Here is a 16,993-nt window from a genome sequence, read left to right as displayed (position 1 = left end):
CTTCAACTCCAATTTCATAAATTTCGATTAAAGTGAAAAATATTTGGAATCTATAGCCAAACGCCTACTAAAATTAGCGAGGATGAATCCCTCTGTTGGAAGAAAAGTTTCTACAGAAAAATAAAGCATAAGGACACAAATAGACTTTGAATGCTCACCTGCAAAATTAAGTTTTAATTACATCTCATTAACAAGAAAAGCACACCTATCCACCTCCACTGAAACACAGACTTGACAATATGGTACATGATTTCTTCTTAAGAAGTGATAGGGCTATTTTGCCTGAGTTCCTTAGAGAGTTGTCTCGCGCCATTAGGTGGAAAGCAAAGAAGCTTGACTATGATTATCTCTATCACAAAATGGATGTTGATCCCATTCCATGGCATCACTAATTGGATCATCTATAACACCTTCCGTATTCTTGTAAGAGGCCATGAATTGGTTCTCCTTCTTTTGAAAATCAGTAAAGTGAGAATTGCTTCTCAGGTACCTCTCGGAAATGGCGTCTTTCATGCTTTCTTCACCTGAAATAGGACGTTTGCAGAAACTCCCGAACCCTTTTATTCCAACTGTCACTTTTCGCGCTCTTTCCCTCTCCTCTTTCAGGAGACTCCTGTCTTCCAGTAGCTTTATCACCCTTTCTGACATCTTTCCAACACTTACTCCCCAATTAAACCTGTTTTAATGCAAACGAACTTCATGCAAAATTTGTACTGGTGCCTATTTTAGCAGAAAGCAAATATAATGCAAGTATAGATACCAACCCTTTTTCATCAACATATTGAAAACTTCCCATCTGTCTAATCACATCTTCATCACTTTGGAACTCCTCTGCAATACTTCCTGGTCCATGTGTTAGCAAGTATTCCAATAACATCAGAGCCTTATAAGATGGTCTCCAATTTCTTCTATCAAATTTCGACAACCTGTTTTCGCGTAAGAACAAGAAGCACAGGTCAAACTAAAATTCTAAATCAAAGGGATTACAAATAATTAATATCATTTAGTAGTAATTAATATCACTTAGTAGTAATAAATAAATAAATAAAAGGAAAAAACCTGTTATGCAGAATATCAACGATCCTCCAATAATCATCAACTTCAAAGGCTGCACGTGATATTAGTCTCATGGTTTGCATGTTTGGTGCACTCAAATCTCCACTTGTAGCTTCTTCTGCCAGCCTAAAAAGATACGTCGTTCATAAGAAGAAATAGAATGGATGAATTAATGAAAGTATTCTCAGGGAACTCTAAAAGAAAAAACTGGTTAGTTACGAATTTCACTGCTAAATTGCTCGTAGCTAACAAATTTTCTGATTAGAACAGAATTAGCAACGTATTTTGCTGTTTAGCTACAGAATTTGTCTATCACTAATTAGTTTTTTTTTTAAGTAGTGGTAAAAAGGAAAAGAGAAGTTACAGTTGAGGAGGAGTAACATCTGTAAGAGCCAATCTAGCAGTCTTGATTTTCTCTTTGAGGAAGAAGGAAGCCTGCCTTTTGAATTCATACAAGAGAGGAGAATCCATGTCTCCTTAGTTCCCTTTTTTTTCTTCTAAGGATTATTATGTTGTGGGGAGAATCAACTGAAATGTAGTTAGATGGAATTCTTGAATTTGACTACTTTTTATTAAGTCCACATGAGGTGGAAATGCAACTACTCCATTAGCTTTAACAAATTAACAACAACTACTCTATAAAGTGGATTTGCGTATGTAATGTGACTTTGAGACTACTGGAAACATTAGGAAGGATTCAACATTTGGCAATTAGGTATTCTAAAGACAAAAATTGCAACGTCACAGAGGATATTTCCATTTGTCATTGGTCAATATCATCAGGCTTTCCTTGTCTTCAGTGTGTGTTTGCATTTCCTTTCTTTGTTAGTATATATCAAAATTGAAGACCTGGAGGAATTAGTCTAAACCCTGTATACGTGTTAAAAAATTCCTAAATATGCACAAAAATTAAATTCAGAACTCAGTTACTAGATCTTGAGGCCTATTCTAGAACCATAAAGTTCAATTCTTAGTTCCGCGTTTGGCGCTGGTCGTACTCTTAAATGAGCTATTTTCGTTAAGACAACATAGTAATACCTTTCTAAGTCAAATAAAATGTTAGGATTATAGCAGTTGAATAGAGTACTTAACAGGTCTAATACCACCAGAATCTAGAGTGTAAATACAAGCCGTTATGCCGCAAGAGCTCTAGAAAATAATATAACAAGGCTTAGACACCTAACAAAGTAGTTTTTTTTCTTCTTTTCCTTACCTAACAAATTAGTTAAAGAAGGAAAATACAGACATATAAACAAATTTTTGGACGCATAATAAAACTGGATTGACACCACTATGTCATATAAAACAAACAACTCGCACTTGGTTTAGTTCGTTACAAGTTGTATGCTATGTTGACATTCGTAGAATTGCACGTGTTACAGAATCCCTGTATTTTGACTTAAAATCGTGGCTGCTGCAGTAGTTGATGATGCATAAAGAACAGATATCGCAACGTACTCTCAAAATATACTAATGTATCCGTAAATGGTAAAACTTTTTTTAAGTACTTCGCTTACCCTATTATAACTATGCGATATATCATTGTTATCAATAGTGTTAAATGAAAAAACAAGATATACTACCATCCAACGAACATAACCATATCAGTACATTAATTAAAGAATCAATTGATTATTAGTAGACACTTAATTGATTTCATATAAAACTATACATCATGTCTCCTACAAATACAATCCACGGTTCCCAAATGAGCATTTTTGATAAGTTACAAAGCTGGTTGATCTTTGCAGTTGAATATCAATCAAAAAATCTGTTTTATTCCTTCATTAGAATGCAACAATAATATTGATTTGAATAAACAAAATCTTAACTGCCACATAAAAGCCTTACAATATGCTATTATAAATGACAATCAATCTCGCACTTGATTTAATTCAAGCATCAGATGATAAATAAGCCGCTGATCTCGAGAGAGGGAAGGTCGCTGAGGCGCAGCAAAGATTAGTATCAGATCCATCAGCAACAGCCAACAAATGATCTTAGCCGTTCTCTGCCCTGTCGTAAGCATTGGACTTGTGTTTTGGTGCAAACGAAAAGCCAGCAGGAACCTTGCCAAGTAACATCTCGGAGATCCTTACCTGCGGAGGGAATATATAGCATATTACAATGCGGACAATAAATGTTATAAGTGCTTGACAATACTGTGTACGAACAACAAAATTACGTACCCAGTCAGCAGCAGAATCAGAGGCCATTAGTGTCTCGAGGTCATCCCTACCGTAGTATGAGGGTGGTCGCCAATTTATTCTTTGTGGAATAACATCTAACAGGCCAACTGGAACATACCGACAAGTGTAACTAAGCCACTCCAACAAAAAGTGCCTTGTTGTTTCCACTCCTGCGCTCATTTGGTGCAAACATTAGGAATAGATAAGGATAATTTTTGAATATTGCAAACAAAGCAAACTGCTGCTAATGAGAATAAAATGTAGAGGAAAACCCCCATCTGTTCAAGAAAAACAATTGAAAGTTATTGCAGCATACTTGTAGCTCCTCCCATTAATGCTTCACAGACATTCAAGAAATGAATGAATAACCATAGGATGTAGAGGATACATACATAAATCACTGCTGGTGTAAAATGGATAAGAGCGGAAAAAAAATAAATCGGACAAGTAAACAAAAGCAGTATCGATTCAATTTATCCTGCTCCAAGGGCCAGATATTGAGCACAGTTCAGCAAGTCCGAACATGCCTGGAACATATTAGCATAGATATAGCAATTCCACATGTTCTCTTATCTTCTAATATACATAATGTAAAATGACTAACATATGATGATGTAAAGACTCCCAACACTCAGTTCTATGTGTAAACATGGATGCAAATATAACATGATAGCTTATCCTTATGGCATGCTCCCAATAAGTTAGCAATATATCTGGTACTTTTACGAGGCAACTTCTTAATGTCCCATTAACATTATGCAACATAACTATATACCTTTTGAATCGGAACCCCAGTGTTGAAGGCCAAATCGTGCATAATCCTTCAAGATATCTAGCCGCTCCCCAGATGTAATGTCCCAGTGCCTCTGTTCCTTGATTTCGGTAAATATCCACGGCTGCAAAATTATGAAGTGCGGCTTAGTGCAGATAGACCCTCGAGGCACATATAGAATGAACATGCAACAGCAACAAATTTCACATAACGGAAATAGAAGAGCAGAAAACATTTTACTACTAACCTTTATCAATGCACCTCGAGCAATCATACATGTAGAAAGCTCAGGGCACTCAGTTTTGTGCTTGTTCCAGTCTAAATAAGAAAATACATCACCATTTCCAAGGACTTGTAAAGACTTAGGGGCCCTTTGTACACATTGGTAGACGTAATCCCAGTCAGCAAGCTTACTGTAGCGCTGTTGACGTGATCGACCATGTATGGTTACTGCATTTGCACCCCAATTACCAATATCTGCTATTAGAGAATCAATGCGATTTTTCCCCTCAAAATAAGCAGTTCGTACCTAAAGCAGGAAAAAGGTGCAGTGTCAATCATCTCTATAAATCTCCTTAAGAAGATAAAACACAGAAAAACAATAAAATACTCCAGAGCTGCTGTGGAAACTGGGAATATCATATCACAATGCCAATTAACTATGCCCAGAAATGTTGGTTTCCAAGAGTTATTAAAAAAGGGTAAAGCAGTCCACCCTACCTTGATAGTTACTGGCGTATCAACTGTTAAAGAAGCAGCGTCTACTACACTCTTCATCCGCATTGGTTTTGTAAGGAGAGCTGATCCAGCACCCTTGTTAACTACAATATCGATCGGGCATCCCATGTTAATATCAATGAAATCCACAGAGCATTCTTGCTCTATAAGCTCAACAGTCTTTGTAACAGTGTCTGGATATGCCCCACAAATCTGAACACCAAACAAATTCTCGGATGGATGCCGTCTCAGCAGTGCCCACTCAGATGCTTGGCCCTACATTAGCCATAATACAAGAATTAATACATAAGTTCAAGAGTGTTACCCAAGTGAACAAACAATCATTTGAGATGGAATTTGGTGAACAAGGACGACAGATAAAAGACATGGATTCTCATAGAAGCCAGAAGTCACATACCCATATCTAAACAAGTTGAGTACTCCCCATACAAAACCATTGCAGGTGTTTCTCTTAACTTGAGGATGAGGTAGGGAAGAACATGCATATTTATTTCTTATGGAAGCCAAAAGTATGACACGCCCACATCTAAACCAGTTGCATTTGAACGAATTTATGTGTCAAAGGGTTAAAAAGAAAATATATGCAATTTTTATAATAGCATTTCTCAGCTTGTACTTCCTAACCATTAAATTACCACAGAAGAACTTCACTCTCATTCCGTCATTTGGATTCTATCTTCATGAATAATTTTAATGATAACTTGTATTTATCCCGTCAACAATTAACAGTGACTGACCTGCAAAAGATTTGCGCACATTGCCATCTCACCACATGTAACATCAGCTCCGAGCACCTTGCAAACTCTCCGAAAAGGTAGATTCCCAACTGTGGTCAAAGGCGCAAGATAGAGTTTGTCTCTAAAATCAATAAGCTTTTTTTCACGGTGGTGCAATTTTAGGCTTTTATCAGAATCTGTAACCGCATCAGCAGTAGGCTCTGATTTATTCACATCACAGTTGCTGCCAAGAACTTCCCCCTGGACACTTGAACCTGTCAGGATAGATAGTATCATGTATAAGAGCTTTCATCTAACTATAAGAAACAACCTGAATGCACATAAAGGAAGAAAGCATCTAACAAGTAACAACCATTGCTAACTTGGGAAGAACAAATTTCATTGACAGATGACTTTGCCTTCTTTAAAGGTCTAATATCATCAGCCAAATTATTTTCATCTAAATCATCTTCCGGTGAAATGGAAGGAGTGATACTGTCAGCAGCAACTTCACTGCTGTTTATTTTGGTGTCAGTGGCTGGCTCTTTTGGCACGAATTGGCCATTTTCCTCTTTATCAGCCAATATTTTATCTTTAGGATTGCCCTGTAATAAGAAGTTATAATGAACATGAGAAACAATTCAGAGGAAAAAATTATAGAGGTATGAGACTGCTTCCTAATTCTCAAACATTTTTTTCATTAAGCTAAAAGTTGAAGTCCGCCGAATAAATAGTCACTTTTTTTACCCTAAATTTGGTATTGAAAAATGGAAGAACAAATGCTGGGATTCACAAACCTTAAGTCCAAGAAGTTTGAGAGTGGCTTCAGCCTTGGGAAACTTCATTTTGTTTTTCCACAGAAGTTTCTGAGTGTCCTTATTGAAAAAATTTACTTCAGAACTCTTTACCGGCAAATTCTCAGTTTGAGCTGAAACATCATCTCTGTGTGTCCCTGCAAACCTACAACCCACTCCATATGGGCATGGCCCTTCATAAACCAGGAAAGGGCAACTACCCTCTATATCAGCTGGTTTCTGCACTCAAAACAACACGAAAGATTGTACTTTTGCGGCATTCCATAAAGCATAACACCATCGGAACAAAAACTAAGATCTTAATTTTTTGGTTTACCTCAGCTTTAAAAGCTTCCAAATCATGACTAAACCGGCATTTGTCATTATATTGGCACGCACTAACTTTTCCTGATTTGGCCACCGCAGGACAGATATGCAATGGAGATTTTAGTTCCTGCAATCATTTCAAAGATTGCACTTAATACAAAACTATACCAACCAAAAAAAATTGTTTCTTTTATGAACAATTAAAACAACCAAAATCCTAAAATGCACAATCACACAATTATCAGTTATCACTTATCACAGTATGGTCAACTAGGAGTCGCAAACCGATGGGTTGAATTGGATATGGGCGGGCGAAAACGGGTTAAACAAAAAGGATTATAATATCTGACCCGCCCATATTTAACATGGATAAAAAATGTTTTAACCGACGGATAATATGGATATCCATATTATCCGTGCTTTCAGGAATGGTCAGGTGAGAACTGAAAGCCAAAATAAGCTTAGATTCCTAGAAAGCAAGAACTCATGAAAAAAATAAACAGACAAATGGGTATTGATAATATCTGGATATCCATCTTTTAATGGATGATACGGAAAAATTCCAAATTTAATCCATTTTTGGATGGTCAGTTATCCAACCCAAATTCAATGAGTCGGATTGAATGGTTATTTGTTTTTATTAACCATTTTCCAGCCCTATGTTCAACTAAAATGGAACCTTTTGCAGAGAAAAGTTAAACTCAACGCTCGAATCAACAATATGCTAAGTTGGGTGGAATATGTAAATCTTCTAAATGCATTCCAATCTATTTGGACTACATCATTCCAATACTGGTAAATAATTCGTCTTCTAATTCAAATTGGGCTAACAAAATTAAAAACCTTTTTTAATATACAGTTGATTCGAGCTTTGATTTGTAAATCCTCTAGAAGCATTCCAATCTATTTGGACAACTACATTGTAATACTGGTAAGTTATTTGTCTTCTAATTCAAATTCGCGTAACAAAATTAAACTTTTTTTAATATATACTTCCTCTGCCCCAATTTAAGTGTTTCCATAAAGAGAGTGCATATTTCTATGTTTAGTAAGTTGACAATTCAAACACCATACATGGTAAGTTTAAAACCTCAAAATTCAAAAGACATTTTAGTACATTAAGTATATCTTTAATTTATAACCATAAGATTGAAAAGTCTCCCTATATTTCTTAAACTCAGTGTCCAGTCAAACTAAGGACCCATTTGTCCATGAGAATTATTCACTTTTTTCCGGGATTTTTTTCACTTTATTTAAAAGTCAGTGTATTTGAAATAAACAGCTAAAACTCTGTTTTCACTTCCGGTGCATACAAAAAACCAAATATTCGTTGTAAAAACTATAACCAAACACAAATTTGAACTTCAAAATTCCAAATAAAGTGAAAAATATTTGGTTTGTATGGCCAAACGCCTACTAAGACAGTTAAGTTGGAAGGAGTAGTACATAATGAAAATCACACCTTTTGGCGATCGCGCTTAATTTGGCGTTTGGATTTCTTCTCCTTAACAATATGAGCACTTTTGGCCTCAGCTGCATCATCATTTTGTACTCCAACACTGCTATCATTATTGTTGTTATTATTAGAAGGTCTACAAGGTGGAGGGCGAAGATACTCTCTTTTTACAGGTGCTATTGCTTTAGCTACCAACTCTTCTGGGCGTCTAAATTCTTGACTTACTACTCCTCCGTCAACGGTGTTCGATGAAGGTGCTTGCACTGTAGTTTCCGGCTGCGCCGCCGCAATCGCCGCCGGCGACTGGTCCGTTAGGGTTTCGTCCATTGTAGTTAGGGTTTTGGTGAAACAGTGAAGACGAATGTTTTTAAGTGGCGGGGTTTTACCATGAAAAGTAAATATTACTAAATTATTTTTCCTTTCTGGGGTGCGTAAAATAAATAATTTAAAGTTATGAACACAAATATGAGTAACTTGAATTCGTGTTTATAAAGTGAAAAAAAATTAATATTTATAGTTAAAAATAAAATGATTTAACTAATAATACTCCAGTAAATAAAATAAAATAAAAACAAATGTGTTGATTTCATATAATTATGGAGTATGACTTAATACTGTTGAATATTGGCCACATATTTGGGAGCGGAAGATAGGCTTTCCTATCAATTATCATGAAATACAGAATTGTCAAAACTGATTAATGCACTTAGCAATTTTTGTATAACAATGTTCGTTTCCAACAGCTTGTTTGGATGGTTGTTACCTATTTTATTTTATTATGTTATTACTTTAAATACAATATTTGTTTTGATTGTTATTTTAATTTTATCGCATCGTATTGTTAAATTCATCATTACATAACGATGAAAAATCTCATTTTATGTAACAACTGATTTGGTATTATTGCGTCCTTGCCTTCTTTATTTTTTCTCATTGTGTCTTTACTTATTATCAAATAATTACTACTATTTTATCTTTTATCCAACTTTTTTATAATAGCTCTACACCATATCCAACTTTTTTCATAGGTTTATCCTTTAAATTATTGATGTCTAACATCATGTAACGACGGAAAACGATACGATCTATTCAAATATTGTAATCATCAAAACAGTATAATACAAAATATAATATAATACAGCACAATACGATACATTATGAAACAATGAGTAATAACCATTTAAACAAAGTGTAAGTTTTGTTAATCGAATTAAACTTTAGGTCGCAATCAGGGGCGGATTTAGGTGGGTGTAGTTGAATACCCTCGACAAAAAACTACGCTCTATATATAGGGTATTTTTTTTTGTATTTGTGTACATATATAATTCTCTTCAACATTCAAGATTTTATAGTCCTTGTATCCATCCGCTACTGATTCCAAAGCAAAAAACTGTCAGAAGTGGGATTTGAACCCACGCCCTCTCACGAGGACCAGAACTTGAGTCTGGCGCCTTAGACCACTCGGCCATCCTGACATCTTGTTAAAATTCTGTAAGACAGTATATTGAACGTAGCAATCATCAACAATAACGAATATTAAGTGAAAAACTTAGAATTTTCGGAAATATCTTGCAAAATCTCCAAAAAAAAAAAAAAAAAAGTACCACAATTAACCGAATATGAAATAAACTTTCCTACCAAATCATTCTCATGTTCTTTCAAGAATAAACTACCCCCACCCACCAAATTCCCAAGCCCTCCGGTAGAGTTCTAAGGACATTTATCCATATTCGATGTTTACTTTAAAAGTTTAAATCATATCAACTTAATATGGTGAGAATATATACTAATTAATTATGATTAAACGATAATAGTCTAGGATCAATTACCAAACACATGTCATACGTATTAATTGTACCTGTAGCCAATCATCTATGCACTTCGCCCCTGCATCTGTTGATGTTGTGTAAATACCGGATGTAAGTAAGTGTTATACCCTTGTTTACACCAGAAGGCTAATTTTGAATTTTAAACTTCCGACCATGTGGTCACTTTCAAACTTCAAAAGTTGGTTATTTGTGCAAACCAGCCTGAAGTTAGAAGTTTGTGACGGCATATTTACGCACGAAATATATACATTGCGTTCATATTTCATATTCTCTGCAATCATTTTCATGTGAGTGGCTACATTCGAACGTGGTTACAAGAACATATGCGCCAAGAAACAAAACAGGATAGGATTTTTTTCGAAACAGAAAACAGGATAGGATATTATTCTTGCTATTCTTTTCTCATTTCTTCCCATATCGAATAACTTGCTAGATTTTGATAGGTGTATGACGAATATGGGAATAAAAATTGAAAAATTAACATATTACTACATCAGAGAAAGCACTACTATATCTAAACTTCTCCTACGCGTCAACAATTTTTCAGAAAAGAAAAGTTCTACCCTACCACTTATAATTAGTCGGTTCTATTTTTTGATGAAAATCATTCTATTGTTCTCTTTCTTTATTCTAAGAAACAGAAAAATTTCTAGCCAAAGTTGTAACTGGAAGGAACATGAATCAAGTCGAATTTCAATTTAAATTCCCTAATAACAAAACGAGTCAAGTTCACATGACCTTGAATTCAATATCTTTGTGGAACAAAAAAAGACGAACTGTATACATCAAAAGCCCCTCTGTGACTAATTTACTCAAATGAACATGAATGTCCTATAGATAATAAATACCACGCTTAGTGTGTTTTGTTGTGAATGCAGAACTAATGAATGATGAATGCATTGAAATCACTTGCAACATCTATCGACAAACTAATATAAATATTACGATGATCGGATATTCCCAAAAGCTACTACTTTGATTCGTGTTTTGAAGGTGCAGAGGGTTGCCGTGCCTGAGCATGTTGTTGAGGCTGAGATGACTGTTGTTGCTGCTGCAACTGATGCATGTTTAGCTGATTAGACTGCGGTTGCTGAGACTGGAACATTTGAGGATTGAGAGAAAGCTGCTGAAACTTGGAAGCATCTGCATTAAGCTCAGCGGTTGCAATCTTCAAGCGTTGTACTTCAGCGGTCAATGCTTCATTTAGAGCTGTCATAGCAAACGCTATAAGGTTTCATATTTGTTTTTAGGAACGGCAAACAGGCAGGTCAAAAACGGATTAAATAAAAATGAATAAAATATCAGACCGGCCCATTTTTAACACGGACAAAAAAAGGGGTTAACCTACGGATAGTATGGATATAGTTTCAGGAATAGTCGGGTGAGAACACAAGCTAAAAGCGAAAATAAGCTTAGACTGCCCAAAAAACAAGACCTCACGAAAATTAAGAAGCAGATATATGGGTATTGGATAATATGGATCTCCAGATGGATATCCATTTTTTAGTGGATAATATAAATAATATCCATATTTGATCCATTTTTAAAAGTCAGTTATCCAACCCATGTCTAATGGGTCGGATTTGATGGTTACTTGTTTCTTTTAACCATTTTGCCAGCCCTAGCTATAAGGTTTCATATTTGTCTATTACAACACCAGAAAACCTCACATGCAGAAAAATATAAGCAGCATCTGCCTGTTCACTAGTAGCATTGACGGAACCGAAGACAACATAGAAGCCTAAAATGGCAACTGTTTCTATCCACCAAAACAAGATCGTACGTTGCCAATATCCTCTATTTTAAACAATCATCTGTTGGTGTTCATAGATTGTATTAGCACCTAATAGATTCAATAAATTCAAAGATACAGTTTATCAGACTTTCATATAATTAGACAGCAAATTGTAAGCACAAACTTCACCATTAAGAGTGGTATCTCATTCTTAAAAGTCCAGAGTAAGTGAATTGATTTCTAGAGATAATAAGAAACATAGAAATTTAAGTTAACTAGGAAATAAATATAAAATAAGATGACCTCCAGGCAGTCCCTTGTATAATTAAAAATATGTCATATACTGTGTCATATACTAATTAGACAGGACATGGTGCAGTTACAGCTTACCGAGGACATGACCTTAGATAGGAGGGTCTGGAGGACTCAGATTAGGGTAGAAAGCTAGTAGACAGTATCGTTTATCCTGTCATATTAGTAGTCGCATTATCGCGATATAAGTTCTTGTGCTTTGATTTCTGCTATTATCTGTTATTTTCTGTACTTTGATTATCTTATTTTATCTGTGATAGCTACTGTCCCTTTGCAAACTGCGTCATCATGGCTTAGTCGCTTTCGTTATTTTCATTCCCATATCGCTTTGAATTTTTTGGCCTTATCTGACCTCTTTTTGTGCTTTCTATTGAGCCGAGGGTCTTTCGGAAACAGTCGTCCTACCTTGGTAGGACTAAGGTCTGCATACACTCTACCCTCCCCAGACCCCACGTTGTGGGATTTCACTGGGTTGTTGTTGTTGTTGTTATACTGTTTCTACTGTTGTAGACATGCAAGACCAATGCAGAACTAGCGTTAAACATAAAGAAATAGTCAGATAAAGTGCACATGGGGCGCAGAAAAAGGTGAAGATCAAACATGAGCAGACAAATACAAGAAGTCATAGATCACAGAAGCAAGATGTATACCGTCACGGAGTTGGGCTTGCTGTTCCATGGATTGTAAGCGGAACTTCAGCTCATGATTTTGGCTCGTTAGCCCAGCAGAATCTCTCTGAATGCAAGTACAAGAAAAAAAATTAAATAGTGATAATACGATTAAGTAGAACCATTAACAGGACAATATTGAAAAAGTTATCACCTGCAACATCGTCAATTGAGCAGACAATGTGGTGGCTTCAGTCTGCAAAGTTTGTACCTTGTGTTCTAACTCAGCAATATATCTCATCTTTCGTTCTTTAGAACGAGCAGCAGATTGACGGTTGGCTAAAATCCTACAACAATAAAAAACAGAATAGGGCATGTCAGCTGCAAAGTAGGAGTCGCAAATGGGCGGGTCCAATCGGGTTGAACCAAAACGGATAAAATATCCAACCCCCCATATTTAACACAGACAAATATGGGTTAACCTACGGATAATATGAATATCCATATTATCCATGGTTTCCGGAATAGTCGGATGAGAACACAAACACAAGCTAAAAGCCAAACTAAGCTTGGACTCTTAGAAAGCATAAACTAATAATTATAACAAGTAGACAACTAAGTATTGATAATATGGATATCCATATTATCCACCCGGATATCCATTTTTTAGTGGATAATATAGATAATATCAATATTTGATCCATTTTTAAAAAGCCAGTTATCCAACCCATATGTAATGGGTCGGATGGTTACTTATTTTTCTAAACCATTTTGCCAGCCCTACTATAAAGCAAAGAGGAATTAAAAAGGAAAATACATTCATCATTTGGAAGGGAATTTTACCTTTTGGCTCTTTTTGGATCTGTTAAAGCTATCTCTGAAAGTTTCTCATTTGCCATAATTTTCTTCAATTCAGCTCCGCTAAATTCACCATTTCCGAATTCCAAACTGAAGCTGTTTGAATTTCCATCAAGTGAATTGGTTGGCGAGATTTGGCCCGGGCGTGGTCCAGGAGACGGAGGCAACTTTGGTGAATCATCAACGAAGTTTAACTTTCCCATAAAACTGTCCATCGAAATACTCCTATAGTGTCTCGTGGTCGGAGCAATATCTCCCACAGCACTCCTTTTGTTACTTCCACCACTGTCATTAACACTGCTTGTTGCTTCATTATCACTACTATCACCCGTCTTTGTACCACTTGCTCTACTATCTAAATCTTCACGGTTCTCATTACCCGAAGAGTTAAACGCATCAAAATTTTCCAAGTTCATATATGCATTAAAAAGGTCGTCCACAACTTCTCCTTCGGATTTCCTCTCACCCATCCCTTCAACATTGCTGTTATCATTTCCTCTATTATCCCACATTGATTCACGTTTAACCAACTGAACTGGTTTATTATCCCTTAATGGAACAAGTGGCGGCGAGGACTGCATTATAGGAGAAAAGCCGAATGGGATATCACTATTAGACCTCCGATGAGCCTTACGAGGAGGACGACTCTCTCCTTGCCTCAACGAATTACACCTCGAGAAAGGCGTGGGGGGCAATAAGGAATGTGAATTGCCATCCTGATCACCACCCATCGACACATCAGCAGATATCGGGTCAGACATGGACGTGGACGGGGATTCCCTATACGGTGAAGGGCTCAAAGGTGGCAAGGAATCCAGTGAGAAAAACGCCGGTTGTGATAAAGATCGCGAATGCGATGGTCCTATACCCATTTGCTGATTATTCCCGGGTCGGGTAACAGGGATCTGAGAATATGGTGAAATAGGGGGCATTTGGGGGTGAGAAGGTGGTATCCCTACTCTTTTAGTACTATTTTCAACACCAAAATTGGGTGAAAATTGCCTCATTTGACCACGAAATTGGGAAGTATTAGTCAACTGGGGTATATCCAATTGGTTCATTGAAATAGGCTGAAGTTGTTTAGGGACTGAGGAAGATGATGTACCAAATGATGATTGAAGTCTTTGCACCATATCACTATTACCTTCATCATTGTCACCAGCCATTTTTTTGCACAAATATTTCAACTCTACCAGTCAACTACTGAAAAAAAGACTTCAACTTTACCAAAATCCTAGCTTTACAGTACAGTTACACCTGAATTTCAAAGCTAAAAAAATATCATCAATGGCATAAAACCCCAAATCAAGAAACAATGCGAAACCCATTAAACAACCCCCCAAAAAAAAAATCCAATCTTTAACATAAATATCAACAAATAATTAAAAACAAAAAACTGGGTTTTCATCTAAAATCAAGAAAATGAAATGGGTTAGTAAAAAAATTGAGCCTTGCAAAATACCTAAGTGTGAATCCACTATTTTCAGCACGCTCCTCTATTTTTCTGTTTTTTGTTCTCTCCCTTTGTGTGTGTAACTTTTTTCTTCTTTTTTGCTATAAATATTTGTTTGGTGATTTTTTTTCTTTGTTTCTCTCTCTCTCTCTCTCTCTATCTCTCTCTATCTCAGTGTATCAATGAAGATGACTGCTTACAACAACTATTATTACACGGATTTCATGACAAGACTCTACTAGTAATATACTTTTTCTTTTCTATACTTGAGAGACGCGTGAATTTAATATGAATTTCAGTTTCACTTGAATTTGAATTTGAATTTGCATTTCATTCCGACTGAATTTATCGAATCTTTTTCCCCCCCATCACCGCAGAATATGTAGCAATGAATCTCCCCCCCTCCCCCTCGGCCCCCAACCCCCCAAAATAATTTATGTGATATAATTTAATTAAATACGAAATTAAAAAAATAAAGTAAATTTTTAAAATTTGTGATCTGAAATAAGTTATAAATTTGTGAGTGGCTATAAATTATTTCATTAAGAGACAAAGGGAAAGTTGTAAGTTAAAATAAATTTTTAATGTAGAAATGTATCATTCTTTTTGCTACACACTAACAAGGAAAGTATATCATATAAATTGAAGAAAAAAAAATCTTTTTCGGTTCTTACAAGAAAAGATTTTTTGCCTTTTTTTTGGTGTATAGTCCAGTGTCGTATTTATTAGTCTCTTTTCAAGAGCGTGAGGAATACTCTCCTTGTCTGATATTCAAAGTTTTGTTCTTTGTTTGGAGATTGACTTGCAAATTCCAATTTGAAGTGTGGATTAAGTTCTCAAATGATCATTTTCTTTGTCCAAAAGGGCAAAAAAATGAGTTGGAGAGAAATTAAATTTTGTTATTAGGGGGTCATTATAATCGTGATAGATACTTGTAAGACGCGTATCTCAGATATATGTATTTATCACTTGATTATGGTTAAATGATATGTGTTTTTTCTTTAATTTTAACGTTTAAAATTAGCTTCATTAATTTAGTACAAGCATCAATACAAATGAATATTTACCGTAGGAATTTAGTAACTTAGTTGGTTGGTTACCTGAACTTCACCTTGTTGGTGAGGGTTCGAATCTCATATTGTCATCCCTTCCTCATTTCCCCTACTCCTAAGTAATTAAAAAAAAAAACTTTATAAAAAAAAATGAATATTTACCATATGATCCTACCTCAATATTTAGCAAACCTAAAATCCTATTCCTTTTCTAGAGATTTTATTGGATTGTCAATAAATATAAGAGAATATAAAGTATTTAAATTTTAAAGAGTTTGTAAAAGTATTTAGAAGTCCCAAAATTGATTTTTTTTCTACGTGTACTAAAGACAAAATTGTAGTGTTATAATTTTACCAAAGGTGCTGTTACCCTATACTAATAGTACTAATTTTGCAGCAATATATTGGTATGTTAAGGAATTGAATCAAAACTCAACTTGCTACATGATGAAAATATAAGACCAATACGAATTCCTTAATTTCAACTTATAACTCTTAACACTTCCAAAACGCATAGCATGAACATCTACGGCATAAATTATGGAGTAGTAAATATGTACGTCCAATTAGATGTTAAAAAAATTAGTAGTATATCTTTTGTAATTCTCATTGTGAAGCGTAATCTTATCAAAAAGAAACTATTAAATGATGTATTCTACTTTCGGTTCTTTTTAAGTCAACTGCATTTTGCCATAAATTCTCAAGTTTGGAATATATAAGTAATACTCACAGTAGTAAATAAATTCTGTAACACGAAAGCTCTTTTTCCTTTTTCATAAATTAAGAGTAACATTTTCCATTCTTTAGTCCTTTACATACAAAGTAGATTTTACTTGCAAAATATGGTACCGTATCGAAGATAGATAGGAATGCATTTATAGTGCTGCAAACATTTATGATTGGAAAATTTTTACGTTAATTGATATTGTACATTTGCGTATTTATGTAGTAATATTTTAGTAACATCAAGGCAAACATAAAGGAAGAAAAAAATAACTTTTGAAAAAATATATATCTTCGTGCTAATTAAAATTATAATTGGACGACATGTGTTGATGTGTTCATGCAAAACCAATAACCAACAAAGAAGTGATCATG

General features: G+C 35.2%; 3 protein-coding genes and 1 non-coding gene across 5 annotated transcripts; all 4 read right to left on the bottom strand.

The window, feature by feature from the left end:
• Window positions 1-153: 153 nt before the first annotated feature.
• Window positions 154-1,824, bottom strand: LOC132065080 (uncharacterized). The gene is made up of 4 exons (XM_059458317.1): window positions 1,421-1,824; window positions 1,060-1,182; window positions 765-926; window positions 154-676 (listed from the first exon to the last, which is right to left on the bottom strand). The coding sequence occupies exons 1-4, from the start codon at window positions 1,525-1,527 to the stop codon at window positions 313-315; spliced, it is 756 nt and encodes a 251-aa protein (XP_059314300.1). The 5' UTR covers window positions 1,528-1,824; the 3' UTR covers window positions 154-312.
• An 827-nt stretch (window positions 1,825-2,651) lies between these two features.
• On the bottom strand, window positions 2,652-8,560 carry LOC132065078 (tRNA-dihydrouridine(47) synthase [NAD(P)(+)]-like). The gene is made up of 10 exons (XM_059458315.1): window positions 8,055-8,560; window positions 6,603-6,719; window positions 6,269-6,505; window positions 5,845-6,076; window positions 5,493-5,746; window positions 4,738-5,010; window positions 4,265-4,546; window positions 4,021-4,141; window positions 3,246-3,415; window positions 2,652-3,155 (listed from the first exon to the last, which is right to left on the bottom strand). The coding sequence occupies exons 1-10, from the start codon at window positions 8,373-8,375 to the stop codon at window positions 3,057-3,059; spliced, it is 2,106 nt and encodes a 701-aa protein (XP_059314298.1). The 5' UTR covers window positions 8,376-8,560; the 3' UTR covers window positions 2,652-3,056.
• An 879-nt stretch (window positions 8,561-9,439) lies between these two features.
• Window positions 9,440-9,523, bottom strand: TRNAL-CAA (transfer RNA leucine (anticodon CAA)). The gene has a single exon. It is a non-coding gene; the product is annotated as a tRNA-Leu (tRNA).
• Window positions 9,524-10,554: 1,031 nt separating this feature from the next.
• Window positions 10,555-15,083, bottom strand: LOC132065077 (bZIP transcription factor 29-like). 2 transcript variants are annotated; one of them, XM_059458314.1, is made up of 5 exons: window positions 14,853-15,083; window positions 13,376-14,660; window positions 12,747-12,879; window positions 12,575-12,659; window positions 10,555-11,086 (listed from the first exon to the last, which is right to left on the bottom strand). In XM_059458314.1, exons 2-5 carry the CDS (start codon window positions 14,554-14,556, stop codon window positions 10,848-10,850), a joined length of 1,638 nt encoding a protein of 545 aa, XP_059314297.1. In that variant the 5' UTR covers window positions 14,557-14,660; window positions 14,853-15,083; the 3' UTR covers window positions 10,555-10,847. The 2 variants fall into 2 exon arrangements, with proteins under 2 accessions (XP_059314297.1, XP_059314296.1); XM_059458313.1 differs by having other exon boundaries at window positions 13,376-14,647.
• Between the last annotated feature and the right edge of the window lie 1,910 nt (window positions 15,084-16,993).

This window comes from Lycium ferocissimum, chromosome 7 (assembly GCF_029784015.1).
Source record: "Lycium ferocissimum isolate CSIRO_LF1 chromosome 7, AGI_CSIRO_Lferr_CH_V1, whole genome shotgun sequence".
NCBI lineage: Eukaryota > Viridiplantae > Streptophyta > Magnoliopsida > Solanales > Solanaceae > Lycium > Lycium ferocissimum.
The sequence above is the reverse complement of the archived record's forward strand: the minus strand, read 5'-3'. Positions and strand labels throughout refer to the sequence as shown.